Source organism: Phaenicophaeus curvirostris, chromosome 6 (assembly GCF_032191515.1).
Source record: "Phaenicophaeus curvirostris isolate KB17595 chromosome 6, BPBGC_Pcur_1.0, whole genome shotgun sequence".
Classification (NCBI taxonomy): Eukaryota; Metazoa; Chordata; class Aves; order Cuculiformes; family Cuculidae; genus Phaenicophaeus; species Phaenicophaeus curvirostris.
In genome coordinates, this window is record NC_091397.1 from 48,097,696 (window position 1) to 48,123,333 (window position 25,638).

At 37.6% G+C, this 25,638-nt stretch overlaps 1 protein-coding gene across 1 annotated transcript in view; it reads left to right on the forward strand.

The window, feature by feature from the left end:
* ANO10 (anoctamin 10) overlaps positions 1–25,638 on the forward strand; it is a 122,279-nt gene that overhangs the window by 81,449 nt on the left and 15,192 nt on the right. Inside the window, exon 12 of the mRNA XM_069860114.1 lies at positions 229–345. Within this exon, the coding sequence (XP_069716215.1) occupies positions 229–345 (117 nt within the window). The remainder of the gene's footprint in view (positions 1–228; positions 346–25,638) is intronic.

Genomic DNA, 25,638 nt, shown 5'->3' on the forward strand with positions numbered 1-25,638 from the left:
AATAAGCCAAACTGTATGTGTTCATATTCAAATTGTGAGTGACTGTAAACAGAAAAAATAGAAAGTAGCTGAGGCGTCATGTGGATATAGTGTGCTATCCCTGCTGCACCTGTCACAAGACATAATTGTTGATACCTCTGTTACTAAAATTTGGAAATTGCATTATGCTGTTCTCTCCATGCTTCAAAATCTATAGAACAATCTTTTTCTTTTTTCTTTTTTTTCCAGCACTTGCTACTAGCAATAAAGTTTATCATGGCATTTGTAATCCCGGATAAACCAAGAGATATCCAGATAAAGCTAGCCAAATTGGAATTTGAATCTCTAGAGGCTCTCAAACAACAGGTAAGAGCAACTGATGTGTGTAACAGTGAAAAGAGTTGGTGGGAAGATAAACTAGGGAAATTCTGCTTTTGTTTTGAGTGGATAAATACATAAAAAACTGGGGATTTGGATTTCCTGTTTACATTATATTGAGATTAGCTAACTAAAGCTCTTCTGTGCCACACGTTGGGGTGGCAGAGCTGCGGTGCCCGAGTGGATCATGGAACAGTGACTCCTACACAAAGTGTGTGGCACAGGGTGTTAAATAAATTGAAAATAGCACTAGTTTACTGCTGCACATTGGGTTGTAAATGGTAGCATTTCAGATACTGCTTCATATACTGTTAATCCTTCATGGCTTAAGAAATGGAGCAGAGAACTGGAAGTTTTAACTGATTCATCTGTCCTTTTAACACACCGATGTATGTGAGTCAACACGAGGAATACGGTCTTCCTTTTCAGGGTTGATATTTTGGGTATTTCTAGTAATGTAGCAATTTGTAATGTCTGTTTTCCTTGGGTGCACAAACATACTTTGTTTATGTTTTTGCTTTTGAAGGACTTTGGGTTCTGTGAAACCTAGTTTCATCCCCTGGAGGTATTTGTAGTGGCGACAGTAGGATTTATTTCCTTGTTGAAATACCACCAGAAATAAACAGATAACTTAGCTCTAAAACAAACACAAATTGTAAACAGCCTAAACTTTTAAAAAATGTTTGAGAATTAAGTTTGTGTTGCCTTATTTTCCTGCCCATACAATGTTCTCATTTTATTGCATAAATAATTTATATTTTACAATATATTTAACGGGCACTCCAAAGCAGTTTAGGAAAATAAAGAACTACATTTTTCTACTGAGAACTTCTGTTTTAACAAATGATTCCATAGAAAGAGTGGTGGAGGTCACAAGAGGATTAGCTTCAATAGGTTACAAGGATTCTACAGAGCTGATTTTGCAATGGCAACCTACTTCAGGAGTTTCTGACTGTACTATGCTAGATAGGATTTCTAAGCTAGTTTATGTATCAGGAAAAAAAAAACAACCAACAATCCAGCATGGAGTTGCAGAGACTGGTTCACCTATTTATTGTTATCTCAGATATTTTTACACTGCAGTGCATGGTTTTACATGAATATATTCTGTGTGCTCCAGATGCAGGTGTGCAACCTCCTCTATGCTCTGGGTTTTTTTTGTGTAGAACTGGGGATTACTTTTTAGAACATCTACCATAGGTCCATGTGACAAAATGATATCTTTATTCTGGACAAACTGAGCCTGTAAACAATACACTATCCTTTCTAGTTAAAATCCCACAGTTGTGTGTGATATTCGAACATTACTATTGAGGTCAACACTGTCTTCCATAATCAGCCATAACAAACAAAATTCTAATTACAATGGAATCCAATGCCTGATAGTTTTGTTTTGGCCTTGTCTAGTATGTCAATGTGAAGTTACTAGGAGCTGGGCATGGATCTCACATACTTTTTAGATAATATTAGAAGGAACAGGACTACATTTCTGTTCTAGTTGTTCCTTATATGTTTTAATTTTGTAGACAGGCAAAACTAGGCCATCCACTGGAACCTTAAGCTGAAGTGAATACAGTCACCTTCGGTTATAATGTGCCAAGTGGAATATGTACAGAGTCTCTTCAAATATGAGTGTGGATGTCAGCAGCTAGGACTTAATCTCCTATCCTCGCTTCTGTGCATTCCTTACAATGATATATGCCTGCTATACAGTTCTTCAGGGTTGTTTTACTAATTCAGTAGTGAAAAGTTAGTCTAGATTTGAATAAAGATGAGAAGCCTGGCAGTTCTGACCTAACACTTTGAGTCTCCCTATAGGATTTGGGAAGGATATTTGCTGGGTTTTAGGTTCTTAGTAGGTACTTTGAACACAAGTATCTACCATCACCTTTTTTAGATTTCCTCTGATTGATACTGTGCTAAGTATCCCATAGCCACACAGAAATTCAGTCTATTTTTCTGGTGCCTTGTTTTTTTTGAGTGATACATACCTGCATTTAAAAGTAATACATAGGCAGTGCAAGAAAAAATACTGAAGCATCTATCTTAGAAGCACATTTTCGAATTCTTCCTCTTGTTACTGAAGGTCATTATGGTAATTCAAGCTGTATATCTTTCAAGTAAAAAACAACAAAATCCCCTAAAACAACTGTTTAAAAGAACAGTCATAAAAGTCTGTGGCAATTGCATTGTGGGATCACATATTACAGAGAAACTAGTTTATATAATTTTGTGCAAGTATGTATCACATTCCTCTCTTGATGCTATCCAGACATGCAGGCCTTTGTGTTATAGCATATGAGCTTTTAGAGTACTGTTGTCTTGGGATGTAGCTATTAGAAGGATATGAACACTGTCAGATTGTAAACTTCTGTATATAGTACATGGAGAGAAAATTTCCTAATATGGCTCCTTTAAACAGTTGTAGCGATTGTGCTTGGGTTCCTTAACTTTAAATAGTGTCGACACCTTTACATTTTCATTACCTAAGCTAGTTGCTTTTTAACCTAGTGCAGTGGTGCTGAAGCTATTCTGTGTTCAAAACAATTTGAAGACTGAGTTAGTGTCTATTTGAAAGGGATTTGGGAGAATACGGTATCTCAGCTCTTTAATAAAGATGAACGATCATCATTGGGCCTTGATGAAACCTCCTACATGATGAAAAATGCCATAATCAAAAAAAAAATTATATTGAAATGGCAGTCTTGTTTTGTTCTCAAACTTTAAGAAAGATTTTTAGGAAGCTGTGAAATGTTTCTTTGAAACATTTCCTTATGTAATTTGTGTTGAGACTTGAAAGGGCATGGGCTGTTGGATGGCTTGTAATAATTCCGTCTATTTTGAAAATAGTTTGTTACAATACACTTGAAGTATCATAACAAAGTTTGTTGACATGAGTGGACAAAATACTTAAACCTTTCTGAATCCAAAGTGGGGAATGTGCTATATCTGTAAATGTTGCTTAAAATATCCCTGATGGCCTTCACTGTAAAGAATGATAGAGAAGGCTGGTTAGACTCTGGTTTTGTGGGGGGTGGGGCCTGGGGCAAAGAGTAAGTTGGTGAACTCTAATAGAGGACTGGAGAGAATATGGATCGAGATTTTTGGAAAAGGAGCAGGAACAATTCCATTCACACTCCCTAAAGATTTGTCACCTGAAAGGAAGCCTGGATGCTGGGCAACTTGAAGTGGGTACTGTGTGCTACTAGGGTGATGGACCCTGTTCTCGTGAACACTGATCCTTCTTAGGGAGGTATCTAGCGAGTAAAGTGAGGTGAGGTGCCTGAGACTCCCCTTGCTTCTTCGCAATGGCCTCCTCTGTTGTATCTATTTCTTGCAAGTGCAGGAGCATGCCCTGCTCTTTGGTCTAATTCCTGTTTTAAGGAAGAGAGGCCAAGTATAGGTGTGCCTGCAAACAGCAAGGGAAGTGTCAGTTAATTCTTCAGTGTCTCAGGAAGAACTAGTCATAGATGAGGAGCAATGCTGTAAAACTAGTGTGAGGATACCGTGGAGTATTTTTGAGGCAATGACAGTGAAAGCTATGCTGAAAAGCATTTTAGTTTCTGGACAGATCAAAGCTTAATGAATAGACTAAAGATCCTCATGGTTGGAGATAGGTCAGCCGTCTATTCTAGTGAAAGGTCTAAGCTCCAGAGATACAAACCAACCACAGATTAAACAGCATAACTTGCATTTTGTAGATTAGGTTACAGTCATGTTTTCAGGTAGTGTGAGATCTTCCCAGGATTACCTTCTTATTGAGGCAAGTACAAGATCAATACCTTCTTTCTGCACTGAAACTAGGTTCAGGCAAAGAAAATAAAGAGATAAATTGGTAGAAAATAATCATTCATGCTTTTATTTTCTGAGCATGAAATATAGAGAGTAGCAAGTCTAGCATGGTGTATAAATAGCAGCCATTTTTCAAGGAAAATGAAGTTTGAAATGGTGGGGAGTAGTGTATCTTTTCACAAAGTGCAACTACCTAGACAGCATCAGTACTAGCTCTGAAGACAAAAGCTTATTGATGTTAAAATCCCTGTGTTTCTTTATGGTACTTTTGCATTTAAAACAAACAGAATTATATAAATTGGATAAAGATGTTTTTCCTTATAGCATCTCCATGACTATCTCAGCAGAATAAACACAACCCTGGTAGCAACAATAGAGAAATATGCTTTAGTGCAAGAGTTTTCTTTTTTTTAGAGGAACTACAGGGGGAAAACTGTTATTAAGTTGAAGCAGAAATGCAGATTTGGAGGGCTTTTTGTTCTGGGCATCCCATCCCAGTTCCTTTTTCCTCCCTGGCCCTTACCTCCAAAGGGACCTAATCCATAAACATCCTGTCATCCCTGTGCTCTAGTTTCCGTTTTTAGTGTTCTAGCCATCAGTGGACAGTGTCTTTTAACAGTAAATGCCTTTCAGTGCTTCCTGTGAAGGAGCATGTCCATCTGTTGGGTATCTGGTGTCCATCTGTAAATGGGCAGGTGTCCATTGTGCAGTTATATGGAAAATTTAAACTCTCTCCTTCTGCAGGTATTCTGGCATGTAAAATTTGCTGTTCTCCCCAGTAAAAACCTTCTGCTTCAAGCAGTTTCAGTGCATCAACATTGCAACTCACTGCATGGCAGCAGCTCTAAGAATTGCAAAAATTTCTGGTTTCAGGCAGGCTGAGTTGGGATTGTTCAGCATGGAGAAGAGAAGTGTTATAAGAGTGTTAGCAAACCCAAAAGAAACTGATCCTTTAAGATAAATGTATAACCAAAAGCCCATTAATTTGGGAGGAAAGTTTTTGTGTCAAAATTTGTGATTTTTCAACTGAGGGTGAGATGATGCTAAATCTGGCTGGTTTGCTGATAAGTTAAGCTTTTAAATATGGCCCCCTTGAGTGCTAACAGAATAAATATAAACTTCTAAACAGATACGAGGATAATGTGATGGTGATACTCTTGCATGCTCTTAATGGAAACAGAAACAAACAATGCACCAACTTCCCAGCAGGTGTAGTTTTCTTTTCCTACAATCCATTTGTTCTCTATGACAATTGGCAGGGGTAAAATTTTCCATCAAGTTATGATTCCATAACAGCTAACTCTCTCTGGAAACACGACCTGTTTTACCTTTCTCAAATCCTGACCTGGAGCCTGGTGGTGGAACAGACATCAACGAGTCCAATCCTCTTTTTTTTGCCCAACATGCCAGATTGTTGACAAGATATGATTTCAACAAGGAAACCTGAAGTAAGGGGATAGGATAAAAACTGGGTTAAAATTGTTCCTACTGTAAGAATACTGCAGCTACATCAGACTTTCATGGTTTCAGAACCCAGAGGGATCCCAATTATATGTGAAATGGTTTGCATGTAAGAGAAGAGGCTATTCCATTTCCCATACAAATGAGAGTAAAGTGCACAGTGAGATTTGATTTCAAGAACTCTGGTAACCATCTTTCAACAGGACATCCGTGCGTTTGTAGTTACAGACTTCTGAATAATGGTTGCACCTGTTACTGAGAAGGTGAAGGACTCGAGTAAGAGAAAAAAATGAAATATCTTGTCTCATTAAAATTCCTTCAAAAGAAAGCATTCCTAAAAGATTACACTTGCCATGGTTTGATAATGAAACTTCCTTTATAGAACTGAATAGAATTCGGTGATTAAAAAAAAATAAATATTTGTTGTTTGCAGCTGTGGACTCCTACGTGCCTGTCACATTTTAAATATCCTTTTCCTTACTCCATCTTAGAACATTCCAGTAAGAACAATAAGCCTTTAAAAGAAGTGCTAGTTTAGTTGAAATAATTAAGCTTGACTTGGGAAAGCTTTCTCTGTGAGCAGGAAGGCAGCAAATATATCTCAGCTTTCCAGAAGTGATGATTTCAGTCAAATTTTAGGTGTTTAAATAGTACCCAGTTACCCCACTCCTGACTATAAACAAAATAAATTCTCTATTCTTTTTATTATTATTATTTTTTATTTTTTTTTAAAGATGGCTTTTTTAGTCATCCAGCCTACAGAGAGAACTCCTCCTGAGTCTAGCTGGAGGTCAAACAGCAGGAACCCACAAAACTCTGAAAAAGAGACAAAAATTTAAAAGTCGTTTCATGTCCATGCATTGATAGCAATGATACTTGAACCATGACTGATCTTCGCTGTGCAGCATGATCATGGTGATTCTAAGAACAAGTACCCAACACAGTACCTTGCCTGTGCGGCCACTGGGGTTCTATTCCTTTCAACCTTGAAAAAATCTGTATGCCTACTGGTGCTGCCTTGAATACTCATACTTTTTGTTGAGTGAGAAATAGCTCTCTGATACACATCTGCCATTTCAGTGAGATGGATAAGACTCAAGCCAAATAGCCACATTCTTGCTATATGTATATGGATTGATAATTTTTTTTCTGAAAGGAGATGTGATTTTCTGCTGGCACCTAAAGGTTTAATATAGTTGAAAATGTGTTGAGGGGGTTGATTTTTTGAAAGACAAGATAAAAATCAGCACTTCTCATGTTCTTTTGGTATTATTTTCCGTATTTTTTAGTCTGTGTTGTTGACATGAACGTAGAAGTTAAAAAGGGGCAGTGTTTTAGTAGGTAGGCCCCATGTTTGTGGGATTTTTTTGTAATCATAGATATGTGCAAATAAGCCAGGCGTGAACAGTGTCAACAATGTATGCATGGATACAGGACATTTTCGCTTAATTCGGTAGGGACAGCAGGACCACTCAGTGCAGTCGAGGACTGTGTTGCTGGATGAGAGAGGAGACGTGCTGTACAGACATTTTCATCTGTCGCTCCTGAATTCACTGTCTTTTCTGATACTTTCTGCTGCAGCTGTGGCTCAAGATTCAATCTGATAAGGGAGCTTCTATTGCAGAGGCCCTTGACCACCACAGATTGGGCCATATCCTGCATGGCTCAGATCCCTGTCACACAAGCAGAGCAGCTGCTGGCTCTCCAACTTTCTTCTCCCTCACCCTCTCATGTAGTCGATAAGTGGAATTCTTGCTCTTTCTTCTCCAAAGCTAGACAGAAAAAGACAGCACTGCAGGAGGTTTCAGGCTTTGAACATCTCTGGTTCTTGAGGTTTCTTATGGGGGACACCTGCTTAGCAGGTGCTGCAGGTGGTTGTCTCTTAGTCAAATTATTGTCCTCTAGGAGCCACTGAGGTGCTGCAAGCTGAACAACATATGGCAGCATTTGGGTTTTGGCTTGGGGATTTTGTGCCACTTGTAATTTTCTAGAATAAATTATCAATTCATATTTCATTTACATTCTTGTAATTTATGCATGTTATTTGGCAGCTCGGTTTTGTCCACTTGCTCTCTTTTGCTGCTTCTCAAAATTTGTGATAAGTCACAAATTTGAATGCAAAAAAATTTATGCTGAGGAAAACCTTCCAAGTGAACAGATGGATATGAAGCAGCCTGGTCCAACAAAGGTGCATTTCTTTGTTTTAACTCCAGTGCATCGGAAAGATGCTGCAATCTATACATATGTTCATCTGTGTTAGTTGAAAAGTAATCATGTCTGACATAGATATCTCTGTTGAATCAGAAGAGGCCACCCATTTGTGGACAGATAATTAGAAAATACCTGTTTTATGTCAACACCCATTTTCTAGAACGTGATGCATCCATAATAAAAAGAGCTCATGCACGTGCACACTTAACATGTATACGGGAAGAAGTCTGTGTCTAATATAGGTACATTTAGAAGCACTTTGTCCCAATATCAGCAGTTCTCTTTAATACTTGTGCAAATGATTCCCTTGAGTTATGTGACAGCCAGAACCAGCAATCTGTAACCTTTGCTGCCATAACATGGGGGAAATTATTTAGTGATGCAAATCTTATAAGACTCAATATATTGAGCTTGTCAAGGAAAGGGTTGAGAGATTCCTTGTTATGTTTGTATTTACTAGTGAATGGAAGGATAGCGGGAGACTTTTTAACCTTCTTGATAAAAGCATAGTGTGGCCCTGTGGGTGAAATTAGATGTTGCATAAAGTAGGCACAACTCTGTATGCATGAAAATGGATGAATGTTGGACCAGGTTAGAGATGGAGTGTATCAGGGATGAACCAAACTTTTATCAAAGATAGTATGTCATCTCTATGAGCAGCCTCAAACAGATGTCAAGCAGAGAGCAGGAAAGCATGGCAACTAGGTACTGTGTTTCCTCCTAAACCTCTCCAACTTTCCAGTCATTTTTAGCTCTTATTTTTCTAAGCCAGATGCAGTTTCTTTGTATTTAGTTATCTTCAGTGATTTTCTATTCCATGGTGGTGTTCTGTCTCCCTTTGAACCATTTTTAGCCTTAGGGTCTACAGTGTCCTTCCACAAGAAGTGCTGCAACTCATTATTCTTAGTGCTAAGGACATGGCTTGATTATTTGAAGGCATCTAAATATATTCTAATCAGGTTTGGTGGAAAAATTCTTTAGCTTTCACATATGAGAGGAGGTATTTGGCTGAACTATCACTGAGGTCCTTTTGGCTTCTGGAATCTGTGAATTTGGGTTTCCATAATTTTATTTCACGGGCTTTGTGGAAAACATGACAGCCTGATTTGCTTTTAGCTTGTTAATGATGCTTGCAAATTTGCTTTAGGACAATTAGTATAATCAAATCATGTGCTTCAGGGCTTTAGCTAACTCCTTTTTCCCACTGTTCATGTATAGATGGCCAAAAAATGCGAATTGGTGCAGAGTCTCCTCTTTCTTTGAGGCCAGGTTAACATTTTGCTAGCACAATGAAAGCCAGACTCATTACTGAATTTGGGAGAATTAAAGTTGGCAAGGTTTGTGTTGTTTCTGGTCTTCCTCTATGGTATGATGCATGAATCAATTTATCTCATCTGTTCCTTTCCATCTTAGAGGGGATGTTAAGTGCTCAGTGTACTTTCCTGTCCTTTGCCCATGGAAAACTTTTTCATCTGCCAAAACCGGAAAAGCTTGAGAACTGTCAGTCTGGTAGTTGTCATCAGACAGGATATGCAGGAGTTGTTGGTGGTTGATCACAAGGCCTGTTGTGTCTCTGCTGAGCAGTTAGACTGCAACATAGCAAGTGACGTTGTTTAGTGTCTCAAAATAGCTAAGGTCACTTGGGACCAGGACACTTATAAGTCCATCTTCCAAACTCTGCTGACTTTGTAGAAGAGAAAGATACTGCATTGATGAGGAGTAGTTACATATTGCTTAATAGATTTAGTTTTTTCATGTGTGACATACAAAATTGTATTGTGCATCTAAAATTTTAATTTAACTATAAATATAAGTGTAAAGTAAATACTCCATTAGTGATCAGCTATATTGGCCTCTTATCAGAGGCATTTATGTGCAGAAGGGTCGAGCATTTGTTTCATGACAGGAGCACTCAGAAATACCAAAAGGTTGAATCTTTCTGCTGTTGGGGATCTCCTGCGTTTCAGGGGGGTCCTTTGCTTATGGAGTTCTGGCCTGCATCTCCATATACTTAGCCAGATTTCTGCAGCTCGTGTTTTCTGCCTAACAGATGAGTTACAACTTTCCTTTGTAACTGGTGCATGCCTTTCTTAGAGGCATCTTTATAGTCACAATAAGGCAGATTTTTAAAAGTTCAACTGAATACAGGCAGCTGCTTTCCCTCACATAGATGCATGTAAAACTTCCATGTATTGCGTGCATGTTTTCCAGCAAACATTAATCATACCAGGTAGCTTTGAGGGCAAAACTGTTGCACTAAGATAAACGCTTGAGAGTTTGCTTTAATGCCCAAAGCCTCTTAGCTTTTTAGGTCAAATTATCTTGTATCCTCTGACTGTGTTTCTAGGCATGCTACTGCAAAATGCTACTTCTTAAATTCAAATTCTGTGTTGTAGTTTTGTTGATGAGGTTAAAGAGAGGATATCTCACAGTTAAGGTCCCAGCTTCAATGGCAAGAACAAGATAGTGGTTCTGCTTTCTTACAGCTGGCACTTAAGAAGAATGCTAGTTGTATTTTACTTACAATACTACCTATGCTTTTTGTATTCTGGCAGTGTCAATAACTCTGGTGCAAAATGAGGATATTCTGTTACAATAGTGTGCTAGGAGTTAAAATTTTTGTTGCCCAGAATGTATGAGTTCAAGTCATTTACACTTTTAGCTTTCTGAATGACTTTATTTTACAAATACTGTGTTCTGCAGGCTATCAATAATTATAAGCAAACACGATTGAAAAAAATTAAATGTTATGTACTGTGTAACTGTCCTAGAGAAGATAAATAGAACTAATTTTCTTAAGAGCAAAATGCCTTGGATTTTTTGGCATTGATATCGGCCAATAAAAATAACTCAATTGATAAGAATTGTTTTTCACAAGATTCAGCTTTCTTGTTAAGTAGATAAGTACTGCACAACAGATTTCCTTTCCCTTCCTCCTCAATGAACACCCTCGGCTAATATCTGCTCTCCACTCAGCTAACGATTGGATTATTGAGGAATGGGAAGAAACATTTGTAAAAATGAGAGTTTCTGTTGCTGTGAAACAGTGGCTGTAGCACGTGCTCAATGTGGTTTTTCTAAAGCTGGGTTTACTTGCAGGGAATATAAGTGAAAATGTTGAAAACCAGAGGCCTCATCCAGTTCTGTCAGTAGTTTACGTGATGTGATTAGTGTCTGTAATCTGGGAAGCTTGCGAAAGAGGAAGGACGGGGAGGAGGATTTTTAGTAGTTTTTTTAAGTATCATCTTAAAAGCCAGATAGTGACAGAGTTGGAGAGGAAACGCTGACGGACAAATACCCGGGAGATGGTTTGGCTGTCACAGTGTGTGGAAGTTACATAAGGTGTATGAGCACATTGCATAAGTGCTCCTCAGTGCTTCAGGTCACCGGCTGCTCCTCTGAAGCTAACCACCACCTGCCTGAAACCAGCCCAGAAACACAGAGAGCGTGCTTGGAAAACGGGCATCTCTGTTATTTCTGCAGCAGTGGCAGCATGTATATGAATATAATCAAAAGTAGTGGAATGATTTCTAAGAACAAAATCAAATGCCCATAAGAAATTAATTGTGTTTTATTTTAACTAACTATTGGTTTAAAAGAGCAGATCCTATACAAAAGCTTGTATTGCAGTGGAATATGTTTCAAAACAGTGCATGATATGGTGGGGGATTTTTAGGCCCAGGAGGAAGGACCTGCTATTTATATACATTCCAAATAATTTCTTTGCATTTGGAAAAAGAGAATTACAGTTCAACTTTTGGTAGTGTTTCTGATACTGCTGTTAATCTGTAGATTCAGCTGCAGTTCTCTTGCAAATAGAAGCATCGATAGTTCTCTAGGGGAAAAAAAGAAAGGTGGGGGGAAATCTGCTGAGGCCTTTTTAATCCATCACAGTTTAAGGTCAAGACAGAAAGGTGTTTGATGATGAACCTTTTCCACCTTCTGAAGCACACTTTAATGGTAGCAGTAAAAGCTCAACTCTTCATGCTTCAGTCAAATAGCTGCAGCACCTTCGTGACAGTTTGCCAGATTTAATTTATATTACAGGTTAAAATGGTTGAAATCCCTGTATTTAGTAACTGTAACAGATAACAGATCATAGCTCTACAAGATTTTGTCTTCTCCTTAAGTTATTGGAAAGATTGAATTCAGCTTTGTAAAGGAGTACTCTTTTTCATCCCTCAGCTTTCTCTCAAAAACTCACTCAGAGGTGGAAGAAATGGCACAATGACTTCATACAGATGGCAAGGAGTCTTTGCAAGGAGCTTGTTTTCATCCAGCTGTTCTGGAACACAGATGACACATCCTCTCTAGGGGTTCCAGAGGCCAAGTGCTGACAGAGCTCTATGAAGGTCACTGTCCAAACAAACTAGGAGCAAAAGCACTTTGCTTTGGTCTTGGGGTATTCAGCACCACATTAAGCTGAAGCCTCTGTACCTGTCAAACATCTAACCATACTTAACACGTGTTGTATTGGAGACATCTCTTGGGTGTTGCACCCTGTAATCACACTGGTCTTAAAATTCTAAGAAAAAGGGGTATGCCTAAGGCTCCTTTGCCGTGATGCAGATTGTGCTAGTATTCTCCTAGGGTGTAAGTCCAGCCTATTCCCTCATTACCTCCCATCCCTGATCCTGCTTCATGGAATTGCAGTCGACATCTGGATGTGTATCCAGCATGGTTGCTTCTGGCGTGTTAATACAATTCATTGCCAGAGGCTGGGGGGCTGGTAGTTCAGCTGCAGGTCAGGACCTTCCTGTCCATGAAACACAGAACAAAATTTTCTGTAAATTGACTTGCTAAGTAAATTGAAGGAAATTTTGTCCATTGGCAGTCTGATGTTAATTACTAACCTCCTGTGAAAAGCTTTGTCTTGTCTCAGTCTGTTTGCTGGTCCTAGAGCAATCACAGCTTTCTGTTAACTCTACAAAGAAATACTTGGCAAAAGTTGCTGCAGCCCATTTTCCTACTTTGGTGTCATAAAACTTGTTTTGTCACCTCACAATTGCTAGGATCTCATTGACTCATTTGTGAACCGCTCCTTTTGGCTTGTTGGTGCAAACTGAGTTTTGTGACTTTTCCTTGAGTAAAATCTGTTCTGATTTCCTGTGTCTTGGAAGATTGCCCTATGAAGCCATCCTGCAGTCCTTGTTGTGTTCAAATGGAACATTCCACACACTCCTCCTGTCCACATGGTAACTCATTGCTAATCACAGGGTGTGAGATCTCTGTGGACAGTTACTTAAAGGAGTATAATTTTTTACATGTTGTAGTAAGTAATAGGTTATTCTTCAAGATATATAGCCTATATGCATCTTATCCTGCACTCTAATTATTTGTCTGGACAGTTTTATATCTTACTGATTCCTTATTGATAAAGAAATGGGGAACTGGTTGTTCCTTCTAAGTCAGGACTTCAGGACAGCCAGACTACAATGATCATGGATGTCAAGTGTATCACCATCAAATTCTATATGGCAATATAACTTAAAGAACTAGTTAAAGGAAAATAATGTTTCTTTGGCATTTAGATTGTAGGTAGACAAGGGGCAAGCAAGTTAGCTCACTGTTCTAGTTCTGTGTATCAATCTGCAGCCAGACTGTTAACCTTTATCAGACAAAAAGAGTCCCTGACTATGAATTAAATGTGGTTCATGGGGATCGTTCGTTATAAAAATGGTCTCTTCCCCTTCCTGCCCTATTTCCTCAAATTTTGTACCTGCTTCTCTTCTTCCACTGTATTTTGTTCTGAATGGGTTTTTGTCTTTATTCATCTTGGTGTGTAAACTCTTCTGATGTTTTCAGGTTTGCATCTCTTTGTTTTACTTATCTTAATGTTTATAACCTCCGTGGGAGAGACAATGTTAGGCTGTAATGCAGTGAGTTTCATGTACCTGATTTAATAAGTATACTCTTTGCCTTGTTGCAGTTCACCCTGAACTCTAATCAGCTCTTAGGCATTTTAACGTCCCTGTACAGTGACTGTTATGAAAACATTCATTTATTTGCCACTGTGAGTGTTCCACAGCTCTACACACAGTGACAATGGAATTAATCCAGGAAAAGAATTGAGCTGAAAAAAGTAATTTAAGTACCCATGCCAGCCTTGCTCCACTAGGCAGTTTGTTTACATTGATTTTATTAGGACGCAAACAAAAAGCTAAGGAAGAAAATAATCTATTCTGAGTTGTGCTGTTCACTCATCACAATATTCAGTATTTGAACAAAATCTCTCAGCCTCTCAAATAGATTAAATTGCATTTAATTTACCCTCATTATACACGCATTTTGGTTATAGCACTCAAAATACTCAGTTCTTGAAGGCCTTTATTTCAGTGAGAACAGAATGTGCTGGCTTGGAAAGAAAGCCTGGTGCAAACAAAACTGAATGCTGAAACCTGAAATTGAAAGTTGAGGGAGGTGAGGGAGTGACAGGAAAGGTGGTTTCACATGGTGCACTTGTAAGATATTCCTTCATTTGATTTTTAATATTTACATTGATTCTAAAATCAAGCAATTTCATTGTCTTCATAGCAGAAAAATGATGAGAGATTCCTGCTGTCATCATCATGTACATTGGCTGTGAATTCTCTTGTTTCTATTTGAAATTAATCCTTATTTTCCTAATACAGTAATGCCTATGCATGTGTACGCTGCTTTATACACCTGCATGTGCATAACCATATGTCTGTATGTAACCGTATGTCCTTTATAACTGGCTCTTGGCAATACTGAATCAGCTTGTCAGTGACAATTTTGATAGCAATTGTGATACTGAATCATTCTGTAGCTGCTTTATTTAACTTTTAGTTATTATTTCAGGATTTCTTTTAAGTATTATTTTTTTTTTCCATCTGCGTGTATGTGCAGCTTATGACGTTGATACTGCACATGCTTATGTGGAAACATAATTTTGTCTTTATGAGCTGCTCTGTCTCTTGTAAAATACTTGCTTTTAGGTGTATTTTTGAGATAGAAGTTCTGCAGTTTGAATAGAAGGGCTAGGCTGGGCATGAGAAATTTGTAGATATATATATTGAGCCCTGAAATATTGGTGTAAAGCCAGGTTTAGTTTCACTGACTGGGAATAAGGAATGCAGATTTAAGAAGGTCAAGCCAGTGATTCTTTTACAGCTGAGTAGAAACCACAGTTTCTAAAGGGTGGATTGGTAAATGAACACTCTGTGGTTGTGCTTTGCAACTACTCAACTAAAAAAGAAAAGATTAAGTACTGTGAATCTGTAAGCAATGTGATATAATATAATGTTATTTTCCAAACATTGTTCAACTAAAATAAGAAAAGCATCATTGAACAGATGCGAAGATCTTGACGTTTATGTTGCTTTGTCAAGATTTTACAACATTTCTGTACTATCTAAGCACAATCCTAATGCTTGGTATATATACACATGAAGATACTTGCCATACACCTTAAATCGTTGAAATTAGTAGGTGGGTATGGAAGTTAAGGAATTCTGTGCACGTGAGTAAGAAAAATATTTGAACAGCATAAAACGCCTGTAACTAGTTGTAAGTATTTGTGTAGTACAAGTGTTTTGTTATCATAGCTAATATAATTAAAAGTATAATATCTGCTCCAAATATTACATAGAATGCTGGGAGGATTCACTTTAGATATGTTCGTCTCCCTGGTTTCTTGAACAAAGCAAAAGAAGAGGTTTCTCTGGAAGATAATTTGGAACAGGAACCTAACTTTGAGTTACGAGCAATCTACAAAGGAATGTACCTGTCTCTGTTAACTCTACGTGGAGCACCTTGGGACAAGTCTCCCTTGGAGTAAAGCATGAATGTCTTTATGGGCAGACACCAGCTAAGAACTTGGTCCATAATATAAATCCTGCTTGAAAATGAAAGCCTTCATATTTTAGCCAAGTAAGTGACAAAATTAGGTATGTAATGATTTACTTGGGGGTGAATAATGGCATCCATTAACACAAGGCTGAATTTGAGCTTCAAAAAATGTATCATCCCTATCAAAGATCATGCTTGGTAGTGTCTATTCCTGTCTTTTTTTAGGCTTTACTTAAACAATATTGCTTGACTGAAATAGATCAATTCCTGTCTTTTTAAGTGGTAACCCTCATTTTTACACATACTTTAACAAAGATACATAGATAACACATATGTTTATATATGATGATACATATATTTACATGTATCATAAATACAAATAAAGATCTATGCATAAAAATAAATCACAGGATGGTTTTGCTTGTCATCCTGTTTATTTTTTTTTCAAAATATCTTAGATTAAAGAACATTAGGACCAAAATTATTTGTATCCACTTGTTTGTTTGTTTATGCCTAAAGGTCTTTCTGTTTTCACTCTTAGGTTTGTTTCCTCTATTATCATAATCACCCTTTTACACAAAGGGAAAGTTTACAATTGATTTTCCTGCAGAGTGTTACACAAGAATGATGTAGTTCACCAGGGGCAGCTCAAAAAAAGAGAATTGCATTGCAAACAAAACAGTTTCTGTTCTAATCTTAAGAACTTTTGCACCTGCAGCAAGTATAAAATTAGCAATTGGGAATTTGACTTCAAATCAACTGAATCCCTTGAAATGAACACACTAGAGAGCAGTCTTTGTTTCCAAGCAACAACCACCTGTCTTCCTGAGGATATGAAAGGTGTTTAAATGACAAGGTTGGCTTCAGAGAGGTATCTTACTAAATTTAAATTTTCTATTCATTCAGAATATCTGGAATTATAAAACTCATAATGCGGAGTAGAGCTCTCAATACATCTTTACTTGGTCATGAGAAGAAATCACTCCTACAAAGTGTATTCCCTTCCCAATACGGTATTCTAAATCTGCTACAGTTCATGCTGCGTTTCCAACTTCTCACTCTGCCTGATATAGGAGTCAAGTAGTGGTATCTATAGCTAAGATTATCTGGTACTTTCTCATACATTAAACTACAGTATTAGAAGGATAGCAGAAATCACACTCTGGAGGATGTGGTAAAAAAAATAACTGAGTATTTTCGCAGATCCAATCACAGTTAGATCTAATGAAGAGCTCTTAGCCCCCCAGTGGGTAGTCATGACGTGATCATGACTACCCACTAGTGCTTGATCATGGTTTTATGAAATGTTCTCTATACATCTAAAGTGATATTTTCAGGATATCATGGAGAGCTTTTTACATAACTGTGCGGTAACATGAAAGAACAAACAATGATTTTTGAGGGAGAAGTGTAGCAATGATAGTAATTGTTTGGCAAAGTGGTGAGAAGAGTTAGATCTCCATGTCAAAGTTGAGCAGGTGGATGAGTAGATTATAAAACTTCTGAAAGTCAGAAGCTGTTAGTTGCATGCACAAGAACACTAAGCCAAAGAGAATGATAACGAAGTCAAAGGGACAAATCGGACAGATTGTTTTAATGTTGACTTTTCTAGTGGTTGTCTTTTTTTAGTGGAATAGAAGGGGGAAGGTGAGTGCAGGCATAATAAAGTCTCTGAGATTCAACCAACATGGAGATGGAGGAATTTGGTGTTGGGACAAGTTTTGCATTTGCGAATGATTCTTTTTATTTCATGAATGTGCAGGTTAGAAATCCTAACACATTTTGGAGATTTGTCTAGCTTGTTTGGGAAAGGAAGAGTAGATTTAGAAAGTAATGATCCTGAGGCAGTCCTGTTGGGGAGAAATGATTTACTGAATAATGTAAGTACTTCTGCAAATCCTTGGAGACAGAATGGTGAAATTACAGTTTCTAATTCCATGGAAATACACTAACTTGAAATTGTAACCTATTTAATTCTTTTTATGAAAAGATTGGTTTGTTTTCAAGGTTTATTAATCAGCAGATATACTTTGCTTAGAGCTATCATTATAATGCGTTTGGAAGCCTCAATTGTTTCCTAAAATATAAGTACTAAAACCTGTGTAGCTTTCCAATTGAGTCTAAATGGTGAAATGTACAAATCTGTTTCACTTCATTACTTTTTACAAGAGTCAAGAAGCACAAAAGTCTTCTGGAATAATCAGCCCAACTCTGTTAGATTTGGGAGCCTCCTGCTCTCAAGAGATCTAGCCCAGGGGGCGGGTGTGGGGGGGCATTCGTGATGTTAGATGCTTAAAATGCCCAATGTTTTGAAAGACTTTCTAAATCTGAAACAGCATTAATTATCAGTACCAAAATGGGGACTGAAGATTTGTTAATGATACAATGATTGTAAAGTTGGACTAAAGTGAGAAGTGGTAAATTGAAGGAAACACTCCAAAACTACAGTTCTTCTCCTTGTGCTCTGCATCATTACTCAGGGGTTTGCTGCAATTTTTATTCCCTCCAGTATCCTTAACTGTGTAGTAAGTTAGACAACGTTCAGTGGGTGAGATTGCTTTGCATAAATTTATTTTTATTTTCACTGTTTATTGGGAAGGTAAATACTTTCTTCTTTGCTTAGAACCTAACCACTGTTCATCTACTTACGTGCTGTTTATTATTCAGGGTACACAGTTCCTCCATACACAGCATAGAGGACAATCTATACTTAAGTAGTGGAAATTCAGAATTGTCTCATTTGCAAATAAATGGCAGTTTTACATAAGTCTTGGATCTTCAAAACTGTAATTACACTAACTGCTCTTTGTTTCTTTGTTGCCTGCTTAATGTATTCTGAGTTGTGAAGAAGGTAGGGATTTTGCAGAAATAATGTATGATAATGTAATCAAAAGCTGAAAGTGGGATTTTCAGAAATGGTAGTGGATTAAGTGTCTAATTTCCACTGTCTGTCACTGCAAATTATATGTGGCCTTTAGAAATCTTCGAAAAGTTCAGCTTTCATTCATTTTGGTTGCCAAATACAAAACCAAACCAATGCTATTTCTGATCTTTAACCTCAAGTAACTTTTCTCAGACTGACTAAGGCTGATTTTGAGCTGTACATCCTCCAATAACCACCTATACAATCCAGCTGTTACTCATAACTGCAAACAACTCAAAAGCTATTCACTTAATGCAGCAAGTGGAGAGCTGTCTCTTGAATGTTGCTAGGTTGCAGAGGAGAACTTGCAGAGGTCTCAGAAGAGACAAGTGTTTCTGCTTTCCTAAAACTAGCTCACTAGCTCTTTTAATGCTGTAATCATTTATAAATGCATTTGAACTATAAATCTTGTTTTATTACAAGTTTTGTCTTCTTTTTTTTTAATGTTGTGCAGAATGATTGTTTGCAATATAAGGGAATCAGTAAACAAAATACTAAATTACTTTTATCATGGAAGGCAAGATTCCATAGTAATTTAGATTACAATGAAGCAGCTAGATGTTTAATATACTCTTCTAAAATGTTTTCTATAAGACAATTTGCTTCACTGAACTGTCTGGTGCTCATCAGATGCTGCATCTGATGAAAATAAAAAGTGTTTTGATACATCTAAGTAGGAAGATGCGTTATTATTGAGGTATGTCATCACTTCTTGTAAATTCAAAATATCGTGAGATGCATGAAAAAGACTAATGCTCACTTTTGTGGCAGTCCTTCTGCTGTCTATGTACTGTATTGTAAACTTTTTTTGGTAGCTTTTTCTGCTTTTACATGTTTTGGAAATTTCAAAGTCACATAGTAAAAAGGCTTACAGTAGCCTCCAAATATAAATAAGCTTAAAAATAAATCCTGCAAAACTTCAATGATCCATTTAATAAAGTACCCGTTTTTGTAAAAGCCCTGAAAGGAGTGGGTGAAAATAGTGTGACACATCATGTGGGCTTAATCTGTTTCGTATAAATTTGCTGTGAAAGCTCTAGTTCAATATAGATAATGTGCAATCTGTTCTAAACATCCAGTTGTACAATAAGGGTAATTTGTGGGAGACAGTTATGGATCTCAAGAGCCCTTTCATCATTCGGAGTATTGAATTAATCTCCTCCTAAATGCTCATTCAGAAAGTGCCAGAAGACTGCTCTGTTTGGTTGCCATGGTAGATATTATTCTCCTGGCTCCTTGGAGAGCTAAATTTCTGTAAACTGTGAGTGTTTTCAAATTTATCAAAGCAGTAAGCTGTAGTTACTCTGGGTTTTTTTGGTTTGTTTTTTTTTTTCTTTTGATGGTTTCCTTCTGTCAAATGCTCACATTAATTTTATTCTTTCAAAAATGTTCTAAAATGTCTTTACCTGCTTGCACTCTCAAATAGAACAATAACTTTCCTTTAGAGACAAAAAAAGGTGGAAAACTGTTTGGCATATAGAGTCTTGCAGTCTTTCTTAGATGAAAATAAAAATAAATGAGAAGATTCAGTACCCATGTGCTGAAAGACCAGTGAAAATGGCAGAGCTCCCTGATAAACACAGGGTGTATGCAGGAAAGGAATGAAAATACTTTTCTCAAGTCTGTACAGGGGCAGATACCGTGAAGGAGATTGGGCTGATTTCTTATGCAAAAAACTTTTCCATTTGCATGTTCTTACATTGCACACAATCTTCTTATGAGTGGCAGAGGTAATGAAGCCTGATTTCCTCAGGATTTATGTTCTGTCTTTTCTGAACCTCTATGCAGCTGTGTGCACGTCTGATTAAATACCTGGCAGCCACTTGGTGGATGGTAGAAGGAATTGAGTTGCAATTGTGTTTTCAATGATAGGGTATCGGTCTGGATTTCACTTTATATCAAGGTACTAATTTTCATAAAACAAAGAGGCGCTTAGTGTCCTTGAGACCTCTGCAAATATCTGTTGGCTGGGAGCTGGAAAGTTGCTTCAGGATCTCGATGAAAATTACTTCATGGACTCGATCTGAAACGTCTTTTCCAACCTAGTGATTCTATGATCCTTTCCTCCAAAGCCCCTGCCCTTTAGACACGTAATTCGAGTTATGTTGAATAGTCATACTGTTATTGTGACAGATGCAGATTTTAGGAGGTGATTATTGGCCCCCACTGAAATTCAGAGACTGACTGGAGCTTTAAAGAAGAATTGTTTGGTAACTATTATGTAGTAATAAATCCTGTCAGTTCAGGGTTTGTGGTTATATTTGTTGTTTCCTTGTTCAGATGCCTATTACAATATGGATGTGTGTGGGCTTTGAACACTTGAGCTTGAGTTTTTTATTTCATTTTGATGCTTTGGTTACTTAAGCTAATGATACTCAATATAAGCCTATCACTAGGGAGACTAACTAGGTAACAAGTCATCAGAATTTGCAATGAGGTATTGGCCTGTAGTTACCCAGGTACACACAGCGGTGTTTAAATTACAGTGTTGATCTCCAAGAAAATTCTGTGGCCCTGACATCTGAAAAGTAACCACATTGTTTGCTCCCATAGCACTAAACTCTTCCCTTTCAGAGCCATCCAGAAGCAAGGCTGTTCTTGGCAGTCCTGTGTTAGCTGTACAGCTGAAAGGCTCTCAAATCTAACTCCTAATCAACTGTGAATATGTGGGAGGATACTGCTTTGAATCAGTGGCAACGTGAATGATCGTATGGACAGGCATTGAAGGGAGAAAAGGAAGCTACCCATTAATAATTGGGGTTGTCAGAAGTGTTTTGTGGGTATGCAAATTTACTGTTTACCTACTTCCAAGTCCTTTTCAGTCTCATATGAGAGGAGAAGGCATATATAAACTCTCTGAGTACTGCATAAGCAAAAAAGTATTCATGTTCTACTGCATGATGAATATGCATCTACAGTGTGAAACTGCGTGAGGATTGCATGTGTTAGCCCTGCTGGAAGGTGACATTTGGTGTGCGTACAAAATGTGAAGATATTAAGAGCAAAGCTGAGGGAAAGGCAGATATTCAGAAAATCATTTAGGATGATACATTGTAAAGCACTGGAAATGGATGTATAAAATACATGCATCATCACTGCATTTCCTCTTTGAATCAGATTTGTTACTAGCACAAAACTGGGGAAAATGCCATCCTGGATAGAACTTGCATGTCGTTCAGACTGCCAGCAAATCTGCTACAGCCCATCTAATTGAAACAACAGCTGAACTATGAAACGATTGAATTGTGAAGAGATTTAACAAAGAAAAATTAATATAAGAAGGTTAGAGTTCAACTAATATGAGGGATTTTTCCAACATGTAGGCACGTTAAGTGAAGCAAATGGGCCCTGACATGTCATGAAAAATTTTTTTTTCTTTTTTTAACCTAAATGTCTGTAACAGTCAACATACGAGCGTTGCCTGTTCTTTCTCTCATTCTCCTGTGGTGCATCATAAACACAGCATTTCTGCTGCAATTGAAGTCTCATTCACTGCTATGGAAAAGCAGCAAGGCTTGACATTTGGGAAATGTGAGAGGTTTTGTTTTCAGAAAAAGGTGCTTAAAGTCAAAGAGCATGTCAGTCTTTAATTAGTATGCAGCATCCTTTTCAGTTTGCATGGGGAGTATTTTAGATTCTTACTGCCCTGTGTGTAGTTAATTCAATATATGCTATGCTATAAGAACTGCAAGAAATAGGTATTTACCAAGCTGAAAGTAACCATTATTTATTAGGAGTACAAAGGAAGGGATGTTGTAAACTTAACAGATTTGTAAAGTACAAATGTTTTCTGAGGTAATATAGAAAGTAGACAGCAATAGAGTTCCCTTAACCTTCTCTTCCTGAAACAAGTATTAAACTGAAGTGTCTGACATACGTATTTTTGTCAACTCAGTATTGTATTCAACTAGGAACTTCTTGAAATCATGGGACATACTGTAGCTTCTTATAGACAGGTGTGTCTATATATCACCACGTATGTATCAGGTTTGGTGTGGCTGTTACGGAAGCAATATTATGTTGATGCTTTGCGTTTATTTAACAAGAGACTGAAGTTTTAATAAAAAATGAATTAATTTATGTACATGGAAAGCATCGTAGCATTATATAAATAGCTGTGCACTTAAATGGAAGAATAAGTTTTCCTGTATGTACTTTAAGCATTGGATCTCTCTGATGTGCAGTTATATGAATTACAAGTAACATGGCATGCAGTGATAGGTAGCTCATATGCAAAAGAGAACAGTGTTGAGAGCAGGTCTTTTGGTGAGATTAATGTCTTTTTGCTTATGAGAAGCAGCTTGTCAGGAGGTTTCAATGGTACTGATAGGCTCTGCATACCAAACTGTGTTTTTTAAGATAGCAGCTCATATAGAACAGATTAGAGAAGCCAGGAAGAAAGTATCTGGCTAAAGACCTAAATTTAGATGGATACTTTTTGAAGCTTTATTGTAATTTGAAGTTTAAGTAAAATAAATGAAAATTAAATGGAAAAGCAGGACTAGAAACAAATGGAACATTTTATAAGTTAAGCTTTCTTTTTTCTTTTCAATTGACAGCAAGCAGAACTTCAGAAATCATTTCAGAGCCTTATGCTCCTCTGTAGTTTGTTAGGTTATTCATTAAATAATAGATGTAATGTGCTCTGTTTATGGCTATATATCCTGTGCAAAAAGGTTGAAAAGAGAAAGATTTGCTTTCCTAAAGAGCGTTAGGATTCCCTTCTTTTCTTGGGAGAATCCTTTTTTTTTATCTTCTTCCTCAGATGATGGTAATACCGTTCACATTACAGCATAAACTTTTTTTTTTTATTTTTTTCTCTACTGCCTCAATTTTTGGAAGATCTTGTTGGAATGTGTGTGGAGAAACAAGCAGTACATGGTAGATTGTTTCTGCAGGGATGTTGACTTGGGCTCAGCCATAGCTGTGCGTCTACCATGTTATCTTGGAGCAAGGCTACCCAGAGCAACAGGCACTGCAATAGTGCACATCTCAGTTGAAGAGTCTGCTGCAGTTCCACGTCCCTCAGAGCAGGGGAGGAAGGGCTCCAAACATGTCCTGTTTGGGCAGAGATTCTCACCTTGTCAGACGCTGAAAGTATTCTGGAAGAAGTAGAAAAGCCAGAAAGGAGTACCTCACAGATAAAACTCTGGAATGAATCAATGGGGCAGTTGAGCAGAAAGGGTGGAGAGGTGCAGGGGGTGATTATCTCCATTAAAAAAAAAAAAAAAAAAAAGGAGAAAAAACCCAACCCACCACAAAACCCCAGGAAAAAACAACAAAGGCATTAAAGGTCACAAAGCAAGGATTTCTCCTTTCAAAGATGAAAACCAGTTTTTGATAGTAGAGCAAGTGCTTTCTTTAGAGATTTTACTTACTGACAGAGGCTGGTCACATTTCATACCCAGGTAAATGGAGATAATACCATTTCTAAAAAAGCCAGAGAAAATTCAATGGTATTCGGAGCAATATTGCTCTAATTGTGTCCGGACTGGTTGATTGAACTTTCAGGGATGTGACCAATAATAGTTCCTTCAAGAACACATTAGGAGGAGTTTCGATTTAAATGCAAAGAAAACTGTTTTTAGGTTTAGCAAGTGTGTGTGTGCATGCTGACTCCATAGCTTTTGTTAGGAAAGAAAAAGGAAAAACTTGCAGGATTTTTAAAGTCTTCCTACCTATTTTGGTAATTCTCGTGTAGGAAATAATTCATCAGCCAAAATGGCTCACCAAAGCCTGGTTTCTAAGATTCAGGTCAAACTCTGAAACAAAAGAACTGTGTGTGTGGTAGGTAACTATTTATATTGCAGTGTTTATATAGTTGTAGCGCTTAAGGGCTTGCACACATTAAGACTTCTGTTGCCTTAGCTCTGTATAAAAATGCACAAGTGCTAAGTTTCTGCCCCAGAGGTCTTTTTGGATGTCTGTGCTACAGATACAGGTCACCATCTGCTTGGGCAGGCAGGTTCCAAAAGCTTTGTACAATTCTGCCTGTGAGCTGCTTTTGGTTACCTAGGGAGAAAAAGGAAGAGTTGAAAAAGCTTGGGCAGCAACACAGCCTTAAATGTTTAAGGACAATTTAACCTGTTATTGGAAGATAAAGGCTGCCTGAAACAAAACAGGGATTGCTGTTGAAGAGAAGTTCTGGGTTGGTGCCCTGTTTACTTGGATAGTTTGAAATAAATAGGAAAATTATGAAAGTCTGTTTCCCTGAAAGGATGGGTTTTCTTATCAGCATCTTTTAAAGCTGCTGGGTTTTCTCGGAAGGTGAGAGTACTCCTGTACACATAAAGGAGTAGTAAATTTGCTAAATAGATACATTTCTTGTAACTCTTGGTAATTCCTGTTTTTGACTTGAGAGATGCTGTGAAATTAATCAGTCTGTCTCTTGAAAAAGACTCAGTCACCTCTAGGGAGATGGAAATGTCTCTTCTTACCACATTTCAGCTAACATTTCGTAACTAGTGGTGAGGTAAAATCACAATGAAAACGAAAGACAGATGGGTTTGGGTTGATGGATATACTGTTGAGCAAACTCAGAATTTAGCTGGTCTGCCAAGTTGAGAAACTCTAGGTGACTAAGTTAGGGTCATGTGGTAAGGAGGTGCTTTTCTTCTGCAGGTGGGACACACCCAGGATTTCCCTCACTTGTTTTTAACTTAGTGATGTTGCAATTATCAGACCAAACCATTAATTAGTTCATCCAGTTACTTCTTCTCTGGGAATGATCAGTTCTGTGTTTCCATGAGACGTGTACGGAAGTGTAGTGAACACAGTTAAGACTGGAATAGCTAATGACGGGACCTTTTGCTCACTTTCTATATTGATTAGCATTAATCTTATCTCATGAAGCAGAAGAATTTTTGTATCTGCTTCAAAAACAAGATTATTTTTAATGCCACCATGGAGGTTCCAGTTTGTTATATAAACACCTAATTCAAGAGCATTTATACAGATCTTAGCAATTCTCAGTTGCGTTTTAGTTTCAGTGATCAGCAGAAATCAAGAAGAGATTCAGAGGACAGAGACTTCTTTTCTTCTTTTTAGTCAAACCCCTTTATTAAGGTGTTATTTGTGTATTT